General features: G+C 53.3%; 5 protein-coding genes across 5 annotated transcripts; 3 read left to right on the top strand and 2 right to left on the bottom strand.

Moving 5' to 3' along the window:
• Positions 1 to 511: 511 nt before the first annotated feature.
• On the top strand, positions 512 to 5,551 carry V2A60_003736 (Metallo-dependent phosphatase-like protein; the record flags this gene model as incomplete). Its single annotated transcript, XM_083255063.1, has 6 exons — positions 512 to 873; positions 929 to 1,618; positions 1,677 to 2,117; positions 2,172 to 2,637; positions 2,692 to 2,912; positions 3,901 to 5,551. The coding sequence occupies 6 exons, from the start codon at positions 512 to 514 to the stop codon at positions 5,549 to 5,551; spliced, it is 3,831 nt and encodes a 1,276-aa protein (XP_083111189.1).
• Positions 5,552 to 6,217: 666 nt separating this feature from the next.
• On the top strand, positions 6,218 to 8,436 carry V2A60_003735 (fungal specific transcription factor domain-containing protein; the record flags this gene model as incomplete). Its single annotated transcript, XM_083255062.1, has 4 exons — positions 6,218 to 6,337; positions 6,406 to 6,491; positions 6,563 to 7,686; positions 7,742 to 8,436. The coding sequence occupies 4 exons, from the start codon at positions 6,218 to 6,220 to the stop codon at positions 8,434 to 8,436; spliced, it is 2,025 nt and encodes a 674-aa protein (XP_083111188.1).
• Positions 8,437 to 8,864: 428 nt separating this feature from the next.
• Positions 8,865 to 10,783, bottom strand: V2A60_003734 (uncharacterized protein; the record flags this gene model as incomplete). The annotated part of the gene is made up of 5 exons (XM_083255061.1): positions 8,865 to 9,723; positions 9,785 to 10,392; positions 10,450 to 10,556; positions 10,614 to 10,682; positions 10,735 to 10,783. The coding sequence occupies 5 exons, from the start codon at positions 10,781 to 10,783 to the stop codon at positions 8,865 to 8,867; spliced, it is 1,692 nt and encodes a 563-aa protein (XP_083111187.1).
• A 4,536-nt stretch (positions 10,784 to 15,319) lies between these two features.
• Positions 15,320 to 17,044, top strand: V2A60_003733 (uncharacterized protein; the record flags this gene model as incomplete). The annotated part of the gene is made up of 1 exon (XM_083255060.1): positions 15,320 to 17,044. The coding sequence occupies one exon, from the start codon at positions 15,320 to 15,322 to the stop codon at positions 17,042 to 17,044; it is 1,725 nt and encodes a 574-aa protein (XP_083111186.1).
• Positions 17,045 to 17,613: 569 nt separating this feature from the next.
• V2A60_003732 (serine carboxypeptidase S28-domain-containing protein) lies at positions 17,614 to 19,334 on the bottom strand (the record flags this gene model as incomplete). The annotated part of the gene is made up of 2 exons (XM_083255059.1): positions 17,614 to 18,070; positions 18,139 to 19,334. 2 exons carry the CDS (start codon positions 19,332 to 19,334, stop codon positions 17,614 to 17,616), a joined length of 1,653 nt encoding a protein of 550 aa, XP_083111185.1.
• Positions 19,335 to 19,846: the final 512 nt, after the last annotated feature.

Genomic DNA, 19,846 nt, shown 5'->3' with positions numbered 1-19,846 from the left:
ATCAGAGATTTCAGCTGGTGAAGCTCGCTCCACCCACGTGTTCCTGCACCATCTCCACCGCTGCGGTGGCATCAGCGAATAAAGGAGGCCAAATTTCCAATAAATCTACCCGACATATCCCCAAGGGGTTTGCCGGGCGTAAGCCGGTCTCGAGGATTCCCGCCCACCCGGATAATGCGGCACGGCGGCAGCAAGGAGAGAGATGCCATGTGCTCGACTCCCCAGCCGCCATAGGCCGTGCCTGCCAACCATGACGGGCATCGTCCTCGATGTCGCTGTGCAGAAGGCCCTTGCCCGTCGTAGCCTTTCCTGATTCATCACCGTCCAGAATAACTAGTCTACGCCACACGCGACTTCGCGGATGAGGCCGGCCGACCAAATGAGGCCTTCATCGTGTCTCTTAAAGATGTCTTTGCCGCCCATTGCAGCTCTTCTAGCGCCTTGGAGAAACTGTAATGCGACCCAAGAATTGTCAAGTAACTTCCTTTGAGCCTTGGACCCTGTACGCACAATGACAAGCATCAAAGTGACAGTCACTGCCGCCGTTGGCCTTCTCTCTGCTATAGCCAAGGCGGTGCCAACTGTTGACGAGACCTATCCATATGCTGGACCTGAGACCCCAGTTGGCGACTGGGTCAATCCTACCGTCAAAGGCAATGGAAAAGGTTACATGCGCCTCGTCGAGCCGCCCGCCGTGAAGCCAGCTTCCTCGAGCCCGACCAACAACATCAATGTCATCTCCCTGTCCTACGCTGGTAGCACCGGCGTCAACATTCATTACCAGACGCCTTTTGGTCTCGGCAGCGCGCCGTCTGTACGCTGGGGTACCAGCCGCGACGCTCTGGACCAAACCGCCAACGGCGCAAGCCACTCGTAGGTCGTTTCTCTCAGTTGGCGGCATAAACTTTCCTGCTAAGACTAAAGTCAGGTACGATCGCACGCCGCCATGCTCCGAAGTCGCCGTCACTCAGTGCAGCCAGCACTACCATGACGTCCAGATCAAGGACCTGAAGCCTGATACCACGTACTACTATAAGATTACTGCCGCCAATGGCACGACCGCCTCCGACGTGTTGAGCTTTCAGACTGCCCGTCCCGCTGGAAGCAAGAAGAGCTTCACCATCGGCGTGCTCAACGACATGGGCTACACCAATGCCGGCGGCACTTACAAGCAGCTGGGTAAAGCCATTGACGAGGGTCTGGCGTTTGCCTGGCACGGCGGCGATATCAGTTACGCAGACGACTGGTATAGTGGCATCATACCATGCGAGAGCAGCTGGCCTGTCTGCTACAACGGGTCCAGCACCCAGCTGCCCAGCGGAATCACTCCGGACTACGACAAGCCTCTTCCCGCCGGCGAGATTCCCACCCAGGGCACGCCAAACGGTGGTGACATGTCGGCGCTCTACGAGTCCAACTGGGACCTCTGGCAGCAGTGGATGACTCCCATCACCTCCAAGGTACCATACATGGTGCTTCCTGGAAACCATGAGGCCGCCTGTGCCGAGTTTGACGGTCCCGATCAGATCCTCGCCGCCTATCTCAACCACAACCGACCGAACAGTACTGCTCCCAAGTCTGATAAACTCACTTACTACAGCTGTCCTCCATCCCAACGGTACTACGACACCCACTGGCAAGCCACACGCCTGTTCGCTGCTAACCCATGGCAATAGTAACTACACAGCTTATCAGCATCGCTTCCGTATGCCTGGAAGCGAGTCTGGCGGCGTCAGCAACTTTTGGTACTCGTTTGACTATGGCCTCGCGCACTTTATCTCGTTTAATGGCGAGACCGACTATCCGAACAGCCCAGAGGCGTCTTTTGCTCGCGATGTCAAGGGGGGTGAGAAGGCGCCGAAGGCGAATGAGACGTACATTACCGACAGCGGCCCATTCGGCGCTGTGCATGGAAACATTACCAAGAAGGAGTCCTACGAGCAGTACAAGTGGCTGCAGGATGATCTGGCAAAGGTCAACCGAACCAAGACACCTTGGGTCATTGCCATGAGCCACCGTCCCATGTACAGCTCACAAGTCTCAGCCTACCAGCAGCACATGCGCAACGCCTTTGAGGACTTGTTCCTGAAATACGGCGTGGATGCCTACCTCTCCGGGTAACGCTTTACACATGCATCACGCAGACGTGACCATGCTAACCCGTCTTGTAGTCACATCCATTGGTACGAGCGCACATTTCCTCTCGGCCGAAACGGCACTATCGACAAGGGAGCCATTGTCAACAACAACACCTTCTACGCCAATGAGGGCGTTTCCATAACCCACATCATCAACGGCATGGCCGGCAACATCGAAAGCCACGCAGAGTTGTCCAAGGCCAAGCAGCCGCTCGACATTACTTGCATCTTTGACCAGACGCACTACGGCTTCAGCAAGTTGACAGTCGTCAATGAGACGGTTTTGACCTGGTCTTTCGTCAAGGGTGGCGACGGCTCCTCTGGTGATGACTTGACGCTGATCCGCAAAGCGGCGAGCCACACTGCCACGTCGTCCACGGCCACGTCGGCGCCGACTGCGGGTGTGACCGTGGTCACGGAGACGGTCGACTCGTACACGACATACTGCCCTGGCCCAACAACCATCACCGAGGGCACACATACTTATGCTATCCCCAAGGTACTTGACTCGCTACAACAACAGCCCCCTCAGACGTGTATTGACGAATCATAGGCAACCACTTTGACAATCACCGACTGTCCTTGCACCCGTACCTATACCTATACTAGCCGCAGTGCTGCGAGCGGAAACGGCACCCACCCCGCCAAGACCCCTGTTCAGCAATCGGCATCCGTGACGGCGCCGGCAAGTGCAGGAGCTCCGCCGAGCAGCGTCCTGACTAGTGCTCCCGTCACTGGCACTGCCAACGCCGGTCGTCGGTCAACTGCTCTTTGGTACGTTGCTACTGCAATGGTTGCTGCACTTTTGTTTTAGATAGCGTCAAGGGCGTGTGTATATCCTAGGATGGAATGATCAGCCCGAGTTGTATGCGATTCAGATTTGAGGTTTACATGGACGTCCGAGTCCGGTTGCCCTGTTGTGCGCCGAGAATCCGGCCTAGATCCCCGGTTCGCCGCACTGCGTGTACTGGCCCGACCAAAAAATAGATAGACAAATAAGTGATAAACGTAGTGCTGTAAGACATTTTGACAGCCGTCATCTCATTGACTCGATACTGGTAAAGGGTTCCATGTCAAGCACCGCACTAAGCTCCTCATAGCCCAGCCGGCCAGCCATTGACTGAGCCTAGATGCCTACTTTTTCAAAATGTATGAAAAACCCTGATTTGTACGCCTGCATGCCCCCTATAAGTATTGATTTACCACATTAGCGGCATCAAGGGGTGGGTACCACACCAGTTGGTGAAGTATTTTGGTATATACTAATAGCAGTTCGACAGATAACTTATTAACTAGCAGGCGTTAGCGGGGCCAAGGATTGCAGCTCGGCAAGTCTACGTCGCCCTCCAAGCCGCTTTGGCCTAGGTCAATTAATTCTGCAGTCATTGATACCACGCTGCACGCTTCTCGATGGATCATGCTATAACTAGCCAGGGTACGGAGTAGCCGAAGATATCTTTCGCTAAGTCTCCAAGTAGTCTTGATCTATCTGTTAGGTAAGAAAATACAACGAGTCGCCCCGCACGATATGCCAAAGTGTGTCCTTCCATGATGCTGCAACATCATTTTTGCAGAATTCAAGTGAAGATGGGCGACGGAGCCTTTCCGGGGTCTCAACCAGAGATAGCCTCCTGCCAATTGTAGCAATCATCTCCAGTGTCGGTCCACAGAGGTTCCTGGCCGCTAAGATATGTAATAAAAGCACGCCGCCTGCTTAGCCGTCTGGTAGTGGTTTTTTGGGTGCAGGAATTAATCTTACAAGTCCATCATCTTCGCTGAAAGATATGAAACGTCAATTCTCGACTAGTCGACGCGTGCTGGGCGCATGCTGCGTCGCCTTCCAAATCGCTCTTTGCTTGGCCAGTGGCAACTTTCCAGCACTGCTTGACGTGACACTTGACGAGTTACGGCAGGGACTTGACGGGGGCAGTTTTTCCAGCGTTGATCTGACCAAGGCCTATATTGCTCGAATCAACGAGGTCAATGCGCAGCTGCATGCTGTCAACGAGATCAACCCCGATGCCTTGATCATTGCTGCTGAGCGGGACGAGGAGCGCAAGAAGGGCAGAGTCGGCCCTCTGCACGGCATTCCTATCCTCATTAAAGATAACATTGCTACCGATGACAAGATGAACAATACTGCAGGCTCCTTTGCCTTGGTCGGCGCCAAGGTGCCGGAAGACAGCACTGTGGCAGCCAAGCTGCGCAAAGCTGGCGCAATCATTCTTGGCAAGGCTAACCTTTCGCAATGGGCCAACTTTCGCAGTGAGAATTTCAGCTCGGGATGGTCGTCAGTCGGCAGACAAGCCATTGGAGCTTACTTTCCTGGCCAGGACCCTTTTGGCTCATCGTCTGGGAGCGCCATCTCGTCTTCAGTAGGCCTGGCCTGGGCTTGTCTCGGTACGGAGACTGACGGCTCCATCATCTCGCCCTCGCAACATGGTAATCTTGTTGGCATCAAGCCCTCTGTAGGTCTCACCTCGCGGTATCTTGTGGTGCCCATCTCGGAGCACCAAGACACTGTGGGACCGATGGCAAGAACGGTCAGGGACGCTGCGCATCTGCTCGGCGCCATCGCCGGAAAGGATAAGAATGACAACTATACGTCTGCCATACCATTTGGTAGCAAGCTCCCTGACTACGCGGCGGCCTGCAAAATGTCCGGGCTGAAGGGCAAGCGTATTGGCATCCCGAGGAATTTGATGGGCGACGATTCGGGGTTTCCCGCGGTTGTTGAAAAGACTTTTGCTGAAACGATTGAGCTCTTGAGGTCGAGCGGTGCGGTCATTGTCGACATTAAGTTTGGTCACTTCGACGAGCTTGGACCTGCCAGGGACATTGTCCTAAAGGCAGACTTTGTCACGGACCTGCCGAAACTATACCTGGAAAAGCTTCTCACAAACCCGAACAACATCACATCTCTCGCAGACCTACAGTCATTTACACATAGTAATTCTGGGGAGGACTGGCCGGAGCGAGACACCCGCGTCTGGGAGTCGGCGCTGAAGTTGGGATTCGGCAACGACTCGCCGCAGTTCCGGGAGGCGTACCAAAAGGTGCAGTACTTCGCCGGCGAGCGAGGCTTAGCGGGTGCTTTGAAGAACAGCTCTCTGGATGCAGTATTTGCACCGTCAAGCATCATTTCCTACTTTGCCGCTCCCCTGGGCCATCCAGTCATTACGGTGCCGATTGGTCGCATGCCGGATGACACGCCCGTGACTCGCAACGCCTTCGGAAATTTGAACGCGACGGCGCCCAACCAACCATTTGGTGTTGGGTTTGCCGGTGATCATTTTAGCGAGGAGGCCCTGATCGGTATGGCTTACGCTTTGGAGCAGCAAACGCAAGTGCGCACCAAGATTCATCCGATTGTCGCCCCCAAAACGGAACTGAGTGACGTAGTAGGCAAGTGAGCAGATGTAGTTGGAATAAGGGTAATGATTCAGGGAAGGAATATACTCGAGTGAAAATTATCCTATAGTAGCCATGTCTAGCAATGACTTGGTTGTAATCCGAAAACATTTGTTTGCAAGTATCTGCGATGACCCAAGAAAGATCACTGAAGAAGGGTGTTTGCTAATAAATGAAAGTACGTAGTCCTTGACATAAGGTTGCTTTGCTGGTGGCTGGCAGTGGTTCTTCGTTCCTCGAATTAGTGGGGTGGCCCGCTAATTGCTTGCTGAATAATCCAGTCTTCAGCCCCGGAACGGCGTAAAACAGTGGCTGCCAGCAGGAGCAGCTGGTGTCTGTGGCTTGTACCGACCTTAAACCTACAGTGGATGGGTGGCTATTATTTATAGCGCTCTCAGTAAGTACTTTGGGACTCTTTTAGATACCTTGGCTTGCTTGGGTCCTTTTACTTCCGTCTTGCAGCCCCATCGTGGTTTGCTTAGACCAAGAACTTCATCACAAACGGAGAAAAACACTTCAACGACAAATAGGACATCACAGGACAGCGAAGCTGCGCTCCGTATCCTGTGCGTCATTCAATGCGCATCGTTGACACCAATCAGAATGACTTCTGCGCATCATAGCTGAATCACCGGACATTCCGCCAGTAATAAACGCCGTTTGGAACCATGTCAACACCCGTCAGCAGCAAAAAAGTAAAATTTGTCGCCGCTGACCCGTCTCGCGGCGGCCTCCCCGTGAAGCGCAAACAGGTCCAGCACGCATGCGAGTCCTGTCGCCGCAAGAAGGTATGAGGACAGTTTCCTTCCAAAATTGGCCACTTCCGACAGACCGCTTGACTGACACTTGGCGGTAGCGGAGATGTATCCATGCAGATGATGCGGTGGATGAGCCGTCCCCGGAGGAAAGTCGTGGTCCCGATTCTTCGCCGTCCCACGCATCGTAAGTCCCGTCTTGCACACACCGATGCCCTTGGATGGGACATGTGTGGGAAAAGCACTAATTCAACCCAGGCCCGTCAACCATGGCCGCAGCGTCACACCAGTGAGCCGCGCCTCCTTGCCGCCAGTCGCGAATGGCATTATTGGCCGCCAGCAACAGCTGCCGTTTCCGCAAGCCAACCGTCTGAATGGAGGGGGCCTCCAGCGCCAATCCCAGGGCGGGTCCTTCGGCACCAGGTCATCTCGTTTTGTCGGTGACCTGAACCCCGAGGGCATGTTCATTGAGGCAACAGCCTCCGTCTCAGCACGAGAATCCTCCCAGAAAGGCGACGTCGGGATATGGCTCCCTGTTGGCAGCAGCCAGTCATCCCAGTTCATCACTTCTCGCCCACCCCCAGTAATGGACAGGTTTCTACTTCCTTTTGTCCAGGAACACTGCCTGTCCTGTTTGCCCCCCGAAGCCGACTACGCAAAGCTCAAGGCAACATTTCTTCAAAAGATCCACCCCATATTCCCTGTTCTCTCTCTATCATCACTCAACGATTCTACAAGCAATCCCGCAAACGTCATCCAGCGCCAACTTGTATGTCTAGCCGCTGGAAGCGATCCAGACATGACGCAATACCTGCACCTGCAAAACAAGGGCAGCGCCCTATTATCTCCGCAGGAGTACTCGCAAGCGCTTTCGTCGTCCGTTAGAGCCATCCTAGAAACCAGCCTCATTACTGATAGGGTGGCGCATATTCAAGCCCTGGCGATGCTTTCTTTTTACGTTCAACCCACGTGCGCCGAGGAGGCCGATTTGCCCGCACAGTTGGGTGGTCGGGCTATACACCACATCCAAACCCTGGGTCTTCACTTGCTGCGCTACGACGCCCCCAACTGCGATGACCTGAATAATTTGTTTTGTGCGGTCTGGGCGTTGGACCGCATCAATGCCGCCATGTATGGCCGCCCCTGCTTACTTCACGAGAGAGATATCGGTGCAGACCTGGAGGCTTGTATTCGCAAGCGACCACCCTGCTTTAGACTTTTTCTATCCGTCATCCAATGGCTTGACCAAGTTGTAGAGCTATATCGACCAGGACCTAGCGAAGAGGCTTCTGGCGTCGATAAGGTGGCCTACATTGACCTCCCAGTCCTGGAAGCGATGATTGTGAACGCAGACGCACTCAAAGTTTCTTCCTCATTAATCGGTATGGCATTTGCCTGACATTCACTCCATCTTTGCAAATCTGACACTACTTCTAGCTACGATAGAGACTTTCTATCATGCCGTCATTATTCTCTCTTGCCGACTTCCGCGGCCAGGCACAGCACCCGCTGCTTGCACCCTTCCTCCACCTTCAGCCAACGCCCGCCGGTCACTTGCAGCGGAAAGAATTGCATGTGCAGTTCCGCGTGACTGTCTCAGTCCTGCGCCGTTTGTCCCTTATGCCGTCTCGCTCGCCCTGAGTGTAGAATATCGAAAAATGCGTCACAGTCGACTCCCAATGTTTCGTGCTAGGGCAATGAGCTCCTTCAAGCGGAACTGCGAGCTGCTGCGACGCTATAGCAACCATTTCTGGAACGCCAGTGTTGTGGCAGGACTGGGTGAGCGAGTCCTGAAGGAAATGGAGCGTGCAGCTACCACCCTCAATAAGGATCACACGCCCCCCGTTACTGCGGCAGAGTCCAACCCAAACAGCGGTACGCAAAGCACGCCCACTGCGGGAATTACAGAATTACCGCTACACGACCCTGACAACATCAATGCCGCTATTGATTCCGCAATTGGTATGGACAATACTGTCAACTTCTCCCTCGTGGACCCCGTGTCTGGTCAGGACGTCTTTGGCCACATCGACCCAAGCTTCAATCTCGATGCTGTAGAGGATGCTTTGGAGGCGAATCTGGACATTGGTTTGCCATTCACTTGGGGTGACTGGGGCCATTATGCAACTTGAAAACTTTCGCCGCACTTCATCGATACGTCTATGCCCAGCGGCTGCAATTGTGTAGCAAAAAGCGTGGCCTCGACTACACTCACCACGCCCCGAGTGCTGGTGTTGGCACGCCGTGACCAAAGTAGTACGCTACTGCAACTTTTGCCTCAGGTCCTCAGAGAACCCCGACAATATATAGACATAGAGTCGCTCTCATGGAATTGTTGCACCTCTCCTTTGGGTTCTATCGTCACACGCCACACTCAGGAAATGAGATACACAAGGTCGAAGCATCAGATCTTGGGGCAAAATGAATAAAAAAAGAGTGACTGAAGTTGGATTTTCTGTCGGACTTGGTCCCTCATGGTTTATCCATCTACCCATCTCCATCTTAAATTTATTAGGCAACCGTACAAGGCGAATTCAGAAGAAAATGTACTCCCTCTGATTTATACCCTGTCATCCTCAGCGTACTGAATTGTGCGAAGCCGCGACTTGTCCTTTTCATCTTCATACCCATCCATAGCATACATCTTCCTCGCCGGTGGGTCGCGTATCACGGGCAGCTGTGAGGCATCAAACACGGGGCGGCTGAACCGATTGTAGGCAATGAATGTATCTCGGTTACCGGGGACCGCATTTACCGGCGTTGCGACAGTCATGGACACGCGGCGAAGCTCGATTGGGTCTTCCTTTATGGGCTCAATACCCATGTATGTATAGATGATGTTAAGCGCCGGAATGGACAAGCCGTGCACCACAATGGAGAAAATGACCAGCCAGTACACAACAGGCCCAATAGCCCTGGTGAGGTTCGTCTCTTCCGCATCACCTGCGCCGAGCTTGGGAAACAGGTGTCTGCTATGTTCGAGGTAGAAAACGGCACCAACGCCAATCGGTCCAAAGTAGCCCATGAAGAGCGCTTCTTTCCAGTTTTTGCAGGTTTCGGGCATCAACTTGTATGTGATGAAAATGGCGGGAATCCGGCGGAAAAGCAGAACTAGGAATCCAAGAAGCACGAGGCGGCCGTATGTGAGGCCAGTGCCCTCAGGGTCGTTGAAATCAGACCAAGGTATGACCGTACCAATGTACATGAAGCCACCAAAGTTGAGCAAGACATCGATACAAGAGTTGACCTCGTCGTGACGCCTCTGCGTCTCCTCGAGGTATTCGCCGTCCCAGTTTAGCGCGCTGCCAGCGACGAAGCAGGCGAGCAGGTCATCCGTTCCGATCGCACCACATGTTCCAATAAGGAACAGACCAAGAGCAGCAGGGAAGAGAAGATACGACTCAGTGTCGATCCATTTGCTATAGCGCATTAGCGTTGCGCCGTTGTTTGGTGCAGGCGATGGATGGGTTAATCGCTTACCGCTTGAGCGCGTATTTGACAATCCTGCAGGAGCCAAAGCCAATGACCGCACCGTATGCGATGGACAGAAGAACAATGTAGAGCCAGGTCTCGACGAACCAATTTGTCAAAGCCACACCGACACCGCCACCCAGCCGGCCAACTTCATCTCCAGCGCGAGGCACAAGCATCTTAGCTGCTGCACCGGCCGATTTCGCGACTGTGCCAACCGCTTCATCCGTGTTTCCTGCACTGGGAATGTCGGCGTGGCGGATCAAGTACACAGCCAGCATCAGAAAAAGGAAGCCGAAGCCATCATTTGCACCAGCCTCGGCGGAGATGATTTCTCGCATCGGTCGTGCCACGTATTTGTCTGCAAAGGGGCCCTTTGCGACAGCCTGTGACAGAATTGGATCCGTAGTGGTGACGCAGGACGCGATGACGAGAGTGGCCAGAAGTGTGACCTTGGGCACCGTGGCCAGCATGCAGAGGCTTGTGCAGAGCCACATGATGGTCATGATGGGCAGTAGGCAGAGTGCCATTTCCTTCCACCGATTCCAGGTGTATTTGGCAGGAAGTTGGTATCCCGCTATCACTAGCTGTATACCAATCATGACTCGAGTAACACCCTATGGCGGACAAGTGAGCGGTGTGAACAGTCGTTTGGACATGTTACGGCGACAAACCAGCGTAATTTCAGGCGTCTGCCCTTTTTCCCCGGAACCCCATCGGTCGCTGTCGAGGAATTTGGCCGCTATAGGCCCTAGCAGTATTCCAAGAATCACAGCAGGAACTGATGGTGGCATTATTGTCAGTTCACCGGAGTTCATTTGGCCGGTCTGATACTTACGGGCTTCTCCCAGATACCACACTTGCTTGAGCTTCACAGAGATGACCCCGGCGAGGATTATGAAGGCACCTGGCGCATTGTCAGTATGGTGCTAACCGAAGTCGCGTTAGAGGCTTCCCACCTAGAACACCCAAGACGATGTTGAGCTCGCTGACGTCGAGTACCGGCATTGCGGCGTGAAAGGACTGGCGGGATGAGATGTTCTTGTAATGATTACTAGTAGTTGGCAGTACTTCTTTTGTCCAGCAACAAGAAGTTTTTTCGATCAAATTTAACTAAACAGAAAGAAAGTAGCGATGCAAAGAGATGCAGAAAGCTTCGAGCAAATCACGAACACGATAGTAAGCCAGGCCAGATATTCGTCGCGCTCAACACCACGAATTGCCAATACGAAATGCTGACTTGGAAAAACAGTAGTTACCCTTTAGTTTGGGAGACTAATTTTGGTCCGAGAAGTTGCAAGCAGGATAGAAAACAAACGGGGAGCGGCATTCGAGTTATACCAATCTGGCTTCCGGGGTACGAACGGCAGTGATAGGAATGTAAGACTATTTGGAAAGTTGTGGGTACACCTTCTTCAATTTGGATACCCTGATGAGAGACATGGCGTCTCCGGGGAACAGGGTAACAAGCCAGCTATGAAAATAGAACAGGACCAGATCAAGGGGTAACAGGAGCTTCGACTAGACAGATCTGCGGAGTGCCTTGCTGTACCCGAGTGACCTAGTTAGTCCTCTGAATGCCTGAAATCATGACGATCAGCTAATCCATTTGCGATATTATTTGACCAAATATTCCACTGGTAGATGCAAGTGCGCATAGGAATGAAAGGCCAAGTAACTCTCGCTATGGCTGACATGGAGACGAGTATCTTCACATTCAAGAACGCCAGAGAAGAACAACCCTCTCAGAGCGTGGTTAAGAAGTAACCAAAAACCCAATAAAATGCATGCATGTTTCGGCCAAGCACAGGCTTCGATACTTGCCACGGAGCCGATGCACTCAATGTTTACAGTCTCTTCCAAGCGCACCTTTCATCTTGGAGACGGGGCGCGCCGCGCGATGGAAAGCGCATCACCGCCAGCCACCCCGCCGCAAGAGATTTCGTACTCTTGAATATCTGCGGGAAGTTATGGCAAAAAGGTCTCTTGGCGTGCCGCTTTTTGGAATACCGCCCAGAAATGCCCAGCCCAAGGCCGTGCTCGAGGGTGGGTTATCCCGGACGCCCTCGGAGCTACCAAGAAGCGCGGCCAAGGACGGCTGCAGCGGTGCGTATCCGAGCCAAAGGAGATGTAAAAAACATAGCAAAGAATGGTTCTGTTCTTCGTCTGTGCGACGACGAGTTTTCGGACCTATTGTAAAAGAGGGTTTCCGTGCTTTGCTACGGTGGTGAGTGGTTAGGCGGCGAGTTGCGTGTAAGCCGATCTTTGACGTTAAATTTAGGTCGTCCGGGAACACGGCCTCGTCCGAGGATCATTATTTCCGCAGTGAGCATCTGGCAGTAACACAGACCATGAACAACTGCTGGGATGTGTGACATTGCCTACCAGCTAGCCTTCTCCAACTCCCCAGTATACCAAACACCAGGACGCGGTACCTGTCTGGCCTTACTCTACCCCCGGGTTACGCCACCGGAAGGGGGTAGCAGGACATATTTCCGAGTTTATTCCACGGCAACTGACTGTTTCGGGTCGCAAGAGCTAAGCGAGTGGCTGGTGCTGATACAAATGCGCAGCCTTGGCCGGCCGAGGTGAGCGAGACGGTGCCGCGGAGCAAGACTCCGGTCCTCAGCCACGGAGCCGACGTAGAGCGTTGAACGTCCCGGGCCGGGCTCTACTCGAGAAAACTCTGAATTTACATATACATGTCGAGGAATCGTGAGTGCGCGACCGACATATCGGATGGCAACTGTCCCCCGTCCTACCAGTCCTGCGGTGTCGCATGACATGATCACGCCCTCGTCTTGAGAAATTGCAGCGTGGAGGGAACGGAAGTATACTTTTTGCCCCCATTCCCTCACTTGAGATGCTGAACATGTGAATTTCAGCGGACTTGGCACATATACCAGTGTGATACGATGAGACAGTGGCCGAGGTTAAGCTTGCGTATACCAAGACATCCCATACAGTAGTGCCTCGGCGGCAACCACTTTTCTGTTTCCCAAAAGATTAATGATGATCCACCTGCTCACCGGGCTGACGGGAGACCAGGGCAGGCTTGACAGTTTATAATTGGGAGGGCAAGTCGCCAGGGCCGGCTCGCTTCAGCTGAGTCTCGGCGAGGCTCGGCGCCAATTCCACACTAGATGTGAGCTTCATGATTGCACACAACGCTTAGTTGCCGCTTCTTCACGGGGAGAGACTGCACCTCCAGCGCCAATCAGCTGTATTCTTCTGCAGCCATCTTCTGAGAGATGGAACTCTGACAGGATTTGCTCCAACCATCTCTCGGGTTTACCTCAAAGGTGCTTGCTTACGTGTAAGACGGCTGCTTGTGAGCACATCAAGAACGAAAGACGGGAATCAGCCCGTCGCTGTGTTCAGATCAGACGCAAACTTGTACATCCAGCCGATAGAGTCAGAAGCCAGCCGCGGATCTCCATTGTCAATGATGTGTACGCAATGACAACTCCTCTGCTGCCAAGGGCAGGGCGGGCCCGCCTTTTTTGGGAAGCTCCGCAACACGACGACGTGGTATATCTTGGCCGAGACAGCGGCGTACTCCTTGCCCTGTCGCGAATCCTAAGCCACTCTCAATGCTGACATATTGTTGATTGTTGCAATTTCGAAATTGAAAGTTGTATTGGTTAAACAATCCTTCGTAGTTTGTGTTTGCGCCATTCTCGATACCCCAATATCTGACCTGGGTTGTAACGATGCGGAGAATGGCGACTAGTATGCGGCTGAAACTGTTCTTGGCGTGGGCAAAAAAGGGACGAAAGATGGGGAAACGGTTCCGATAATTGAGTATCGTAAACGCGCCTCGAGAGGTTTGGGCTGTGCGCATGCTCTGTCTGCCCCCAGCACTCTTCGTTCTCCGAGCGACGCCTTTTTATTCTCAGACTCTGTACCCGACCCTCTGCATAATACGTTGCGCTTTCTTTGCGCTTGCATCAATTCCTCATTTACGTCTGCAATTTCTTGGCCTTGCCTCAGATCTAGCCCACACGCACGCCAATGCTCGGCGAAGCGTTCACTGCCTCTCAACTGCCCAGCCGCGCCCCACGATTAGGAGAGTTGACGGAACCAGAAACGGGGACTGTTTTGTATCTATAATGCTACTGCCAATATACAATCACATGTACCGTGCGCACGATAGACAGTGGCGGGTTTGATGGGGAATAGTCTTGGCTGATGATCGCAATTAGTTTCCATCGTGTTGTGATGGATACAACTTGACCCCGAAATTGGCCCTCCTGTTACTGTATATGAGAAGCTTTTGGGAAATAGATCTTGTTCTATATTCCGAACCAGTCCATGCCCTCGTCAAACCTTGGACTTCTTTCATCTTAGAGTGCTCACTATGCCTTTGTAAAGCTGTCGTTGTCCGGGTTCGGCTGTCTCCCAAACCAATACTGCGGATGAAGTAGTGTCAGACAAACACACATAATAACCATGGGTATACTATCCAAAGCAATAAAAACGCCTTCCGCGGAAGCAAGTCGACCGTTAAATCCGTCGCTCAGTTCAGCGACTCGCCAGCATGATCTGACAAATAAACAGCCCGCCGCAGCACCGGCGCCTATGTTTCACGTAAGCCGACACTCAACAGGTAGATACTGCCCCGAACAAAACAAATCGACTCACCAAGTAGGTACCAACGTTTGTCGCTCAAGTTCAAGGGCCAGCCGACGCGCCGGTAGATGAAGAAGAGCAGGAGACAGAAGACTGCGGTACACAGCACTTGCGTTGCCAAACCCGCAATCATCAAGTCTACGCCCACCGGGCTCGACGCAAAGATGGCCGCCAACGACCCACCGCAGCCGATGAAGCAAAGACACATGAAATCACCTAGTATAAAAAGGCTGGCGAACCAACGCGGGCCGATGCTGCCGAAGCGCGCCTTGTGATATTGGCGTTGCAGGCTGCTGATGCCCAGATAAAGAGACGAGGAAAGAAAGGTTGGGCCGAGCGTTAATCCTATTATATACCTTTTCAAGTTAGCAGATTTCAATTTCCGACAAACAGAAGAGATGGTAGTACATGATGTATGCGTTCTTGTTCGTTCGGCTGTGGGCGAGCTGAACCTTCGCAATGTAGCCAAGCATCTCCAAAAGCAGCCCGCAGACCATTCCGATCGCATACCCATGGTACTTTCGAAATAGTGCTGCCAAGACTAGATGCAAACCAAATAGAACTGCAAAAATACTGCAAAACACGGCGCTCGGTGCCAGGAGCGGCGTGAAAGGCAACGCCCCGATGCCATTTGGCGGGGTGTCTGTTGAGTTGAAAGTGGAATTCATTGCCAATTTTGTTCAAGATATCGATTCGAATCCCAAAAAGTAGATTATCCCTGATATCTAAAATCTGAAAGAAGCAACACCTTTTTAATTGCAATCCAGCGGCTCTGGCCAGCGTCACGCCGCTCAACTACCGCTTAGCTTCCGCTAAAGCGCCGTTGAATCCCCGCAAAGTCGCCGCCCATCTTCACCTCGGGTGCTGCTGCCTCGCGGACACTGCACAACGAAACTTCTCTCCGCGACAAATATGCGGCTGAAACGCGGCGTCGAGCGCGAATCATGCGATTTCTGTCATGGCAGGAAGATCAAATGCGACAGGCCGCTGCGCGCCGCGAGCGGCATTCATACTTGCTCGGCATGTGCACGGCGAGACATTGCCTGCCGAGTCGACGACTCTGGGGACATTCGCCTCCAGAAACGGAGACTCAACTCGCAAAAAGATGTATCCTCTATAGATGGGCAGCACGTTCCATCCAGTGCCTGGTTGTCCCCGCCGAGGGTCGCGGACTCCTCGCCCGCGGTCGCGCCAGAATCAACGGCGATTCCCGACACAGCTGAAGAGGCCCAGACGGCCCTTTTTGATCTCAACGCAGAGAGTGCCTTCTTCCTAGACCAAATTTTTGTGGGAAACCTTTGCTCTGAATTGCTCTACGATAACTATACGGGATTAGCGATGGACATTCCAATAGTTCCTACGGCAACGCCTCGTCTAGATGTAGCCCCCGGAATAGATCACTATCAAGATTTGTGGCGCGATGGCGCATTATCATTCGACGTTTTCATGCTGGCTGTCCGGGGATACTTTGGATTTGCGGCACTTGCCTTACCTATCACGTTCGAAGACGCCTTCTGGAGCGACGTGCAAGCTTCTACGGCCAGCGCCGCATTCGTTTGCGCAGTTGCCTGTCGAGGTATGCCATTTACCGAACATGATGAAAAATGGCTACTGCAGAAACAATTGGCGATAAAGTTCAAGAATCTGTTCTTGCAGAAGCAGCAGGACGATCCGAACAATACACCGTTGGATGATATTGAGGCACTGGCGCTCATGGTCGACTTTCCGTTCGATGAGGATGATGTATCCGGCCTAGAGCGTCTGTTTCTATCGAAGAAATCCCTTGTCCTGATGACGTTACAATTGGGCCATTCGACAGAGGCGGGAACGCTTTCTCGTGCTTCAGAGCGGCATTCTCTTCTCTTTTGGCATGTGTACGGACTTGACGCCTTCGCCTGCCTCGACTCCAAGACTGCGTCTCGCATCCCAGAGGCAGAGACGTTACCTCACCTGAGAAACACCGGGTCTGGATACTTGGACGCGGTACTTTCTTTGGCTCTGGTTGCGCGCGCTATCCTCCAGAAGCTGTGTGAGTCAGCCCGCCATGGCGTCAGATACGCCGACGTCGAGTCGCTCTACAAGCAGCTCGAACATTGGAGAGACTCTTCCTGCCCGCCGCACTTGCGCCGATGGCGCGGTGACGAGGGAGAAGCACCAAGTCAGCACCTCAATGTCCAGAGAGGTGTGCTGCACCTGCTGCGAATCAACTGCTACATGCAGATCGAGAACTGGACCGACGAGCACGGCGTTGCCGTGAAGACGATGGCAGACATGATGACAGGGCCGCGGGTCGAGTACGAGAGTCTTTGCGCAGTAAGCGAAGGCGCAGAGATGGCTGCGTGGATGAACAGTTGTCTCGTGGGGGGCTACGCGTTGGTTGATCTCGCCCCGAACATCCTGCGAGACATCAATGCCGGGCTCGGCGTCTGGACCTGCTTGCACGGCATGCAATCGCGCGCAAAACCTACGTATCGCGTCCATGGCCACGATACTGGCGCCGTCGCGGGAGCAAGCTTGGAGGTGGCAGCATTGTTTCGTTCAGCTGTTGCAAAGGCTGTTTCGCACTGCGATACAGCAATTGTACTTGGTAGAATTGATGCGAAGATGGCATTTTTGAGAGAGTCGGGGAATAGTTGAATAGTTTTAATACATGTACAGACTTTGATTGAGCTACTTTGCTAACAGACGTTGTAGTTGCTCGTATACGTTAGTAGAGCAATGGCAGTAGTCGAGCTTCAGCTTTTCCAGTTAGCCGGGGATTTTTGTAGCGAGTTGAGTGGCTCAAGCCTACGAACTGGAAAGCTCGCTTTTGGCACCCAAGTTTTGAACGGTCTTCTTCCGACGTCAGCGATAGTCTCCCTCACCACAACCTTTTTTCTGGTTTTCTTCTGACTTGACGGAACTTGTCTCCAATGTCAGATGAGTATAATCGGTCCCGTGGCTTGGTGTAATCCTCGGCACCGGACGCGCACACTGCTTTCTAGGGTAGGCGCCAAGTGCGAGCCTTACTGTATGTTCGGACAATAAAACAGAGACAAAGGTGGCTGGCTGTACGTACAGCGAATATTGATTGTATTACGTTATCAATATATTTATGCACTCATGATTGAAATTGAAAAGTGTCCAAAAAATATTTATGACTACGACAAGCTACTTATTTACTTTATTACTTGTCGCAGTATTGACCTCGCGCGGGGTAGCTCGGCCTAAAACCCAGGTTGGGGTATTCCCTTCTCCTCGTAGAAATCTTCTACCCAGGAAGTAATGATGCCAATGACGTTTTGCGTTATCTCATGCAGCGCATCATTGCTGAGTGTATTAGCCATGACCAGGTCCGGGCAATGGGCCGCTTTGGGCACGACAAAAACCGGCACCTCCGGCGTCGACTTGAGCGGACCGCCCGGCCGAAAGTTTGATGACACGCTCTCTGGTAGCCATGGGTCATACTCGCCATTCACATGCACCAGGCGCGTCGAGTTGACATGGTTCCAGCCGCCTGTACGCTCTACGATTTGCTCGGTGGTGCGTCCGCGCTTCAGACCGTAGCTGTACCCATCCTCGTCCGGGAAGAACCGCTCACATTGGTCGCGCAGTGACTGCGTCGTCACATGGCGAGATACGAGGCCCGTATCGCCAGGGAACGAGCCCTGCCATTGTTGGAATCTGTTCAAACAATTTCGGTCAGCCGCCGCAAAATCTCGTCCAAGGAAACAGAAAGGCAGTTGACTTACGGCTCGTTGCATGACATCCACTGCCATTGCAGGTTCCACTGATTACGAACACTGCGATCAGTGAAGAAGGGGCTGCTCATGTTATGAGTATCCCAGCAGGCAACGGTGTTGTGGTCGCCCTTCCAGTAGCTACCCCAGTTCTTTGCACAGTTCCCGGGGACACGAACCTCGCGGAACCACCTTGCGAGGCCGGCGGCGGCGGCGCATTTGCCGACACCGTTTTCGTCCGGGATAGGAGCCGCCGCGCTGCTGCCATTGCCTCCTCCCGCTACGCCCTCAATGTAGTCGCACATCTGGAACAGAGGAATGTTTTTCGAGGTGAACTGGGTGCCCTGCCAGCTCTGGAGACCGTCGGCAAGCGCCCAGCCGAAATCGTCATCCTCGAGACCCGGGAAGCCAAACTTTTCCTTGAGAGCATCTTTGCGGGCCTGGTCACCCGAGGAGAGGCGGTCGTCAATGTACTTGATGGCGAGCTTCATGTCCTTGCTGCAGTTTCGCGGCATCGCGGCCTCGATGGGGGCGTAGTACTGCCAATAATCGGCGATTGGCTGAACGACAGCCGATACCGCATGGTAGGCCCAAAAAGTGCCGGGATACAGCTTGTTGATCCAGCCGGCGAGGGCGCCGGGGTACGAGCCTCCACTGAAAACCCACGGGGCCTTGTCCGGGTGCGATGATCCGTCCAGGTCAAAGGGGAGCTTGGCGTTGCGCGCAAAGTATATCGTATCCCGCATTGCATTGTCGAGAGTGAGATAGCGCATATTCTTCGTGGTCATCTTGTCAAACGGGGAGCTCTCGCCCCAGTACCGATGCTCGAGCACAATCGACGCGCCCTTGATTTCCTGCGCAAAGGTGCCGTCAAGGGTATAATTTGTGGTGTACCAGACCATGACATCGGCTGCTTCCTCGCCCGGGCCTGTCAGTACGACAGGGGATCCAGGACCCGCGTAGAATTCGGCATTGACCCAGTAGCGCTGCTTAAAGGTGCCCAGAGACGGGTTGTCATGGTCAATGAGCTGGTCAAACGTGCCGTTTTGAATCGGGCACGGCGTTCCTCTGGGGTAAAGACCGTAGCAGTAAGCAGCATCGGAAACCTTTTCGAGGGCCGGTCGGACAGGCCGTCCACGCGTCCCGGCTGCAGACACGGAGGCGACAAGGGCCACTCCAGCGAGTGCCGCCGCAAGAAATCGACACATTCCGGGGGGGGAGGCCAGGCCGCCAAACGTCTTGTAGCAAAGCCCGTGTAGATTAGGAATGTTGATGAAGAAGAACGAAAGCGCGCGGGGGAGAAAAGGACATGACCGAATATCGTGAGCGGTGACCCCTCGTGCTATATAGGCATATTGGCGCACATTATGCTGCACGCGTCCGGGAACAGATGAAGAAGGTCAAATGGCATCCTACATCCTAGTTAGGAAGGTCACCTCTGAAAAGCGATTTCGATTGGCAAATAGTTTCCGGGATTTGCATGCCTGATGATCCGCTCACTAGTTATCACTTATCATGGGGCTGGGCTGAACCCTGAGCTTAGTAGCCCTCTTATTACGACGGAGAAGCTGGTATTGGAAAAATCATCTAGAGCTGACAATGGCATTCAAGAGTAGAGCTGTTGAAGAAGAAAGTTCCCCCTGTAGGTAATTTTGAGCAAGACTTGCTACTGCCGACCGTGATGAATGCTTGAAGCGATCACCTGTTTTCGGCCGAGTGA

Source organism: Cordyceps javanica, chromosome 2 (assembly GCF_051103115.1).
Source record: "Cordyceps javanica chromosome 2, complete sequence".
Taxonomy (NCBI): Eukaryota; Fungi; Ascomycota; class Sordariomycetes; order Hypocreales; family Cordycipitaceae; genus Cordyceps; species Cordyceps javanica.
This window is presented reverse-complemented; position numbering and strand designations above follow the sequence as displayed.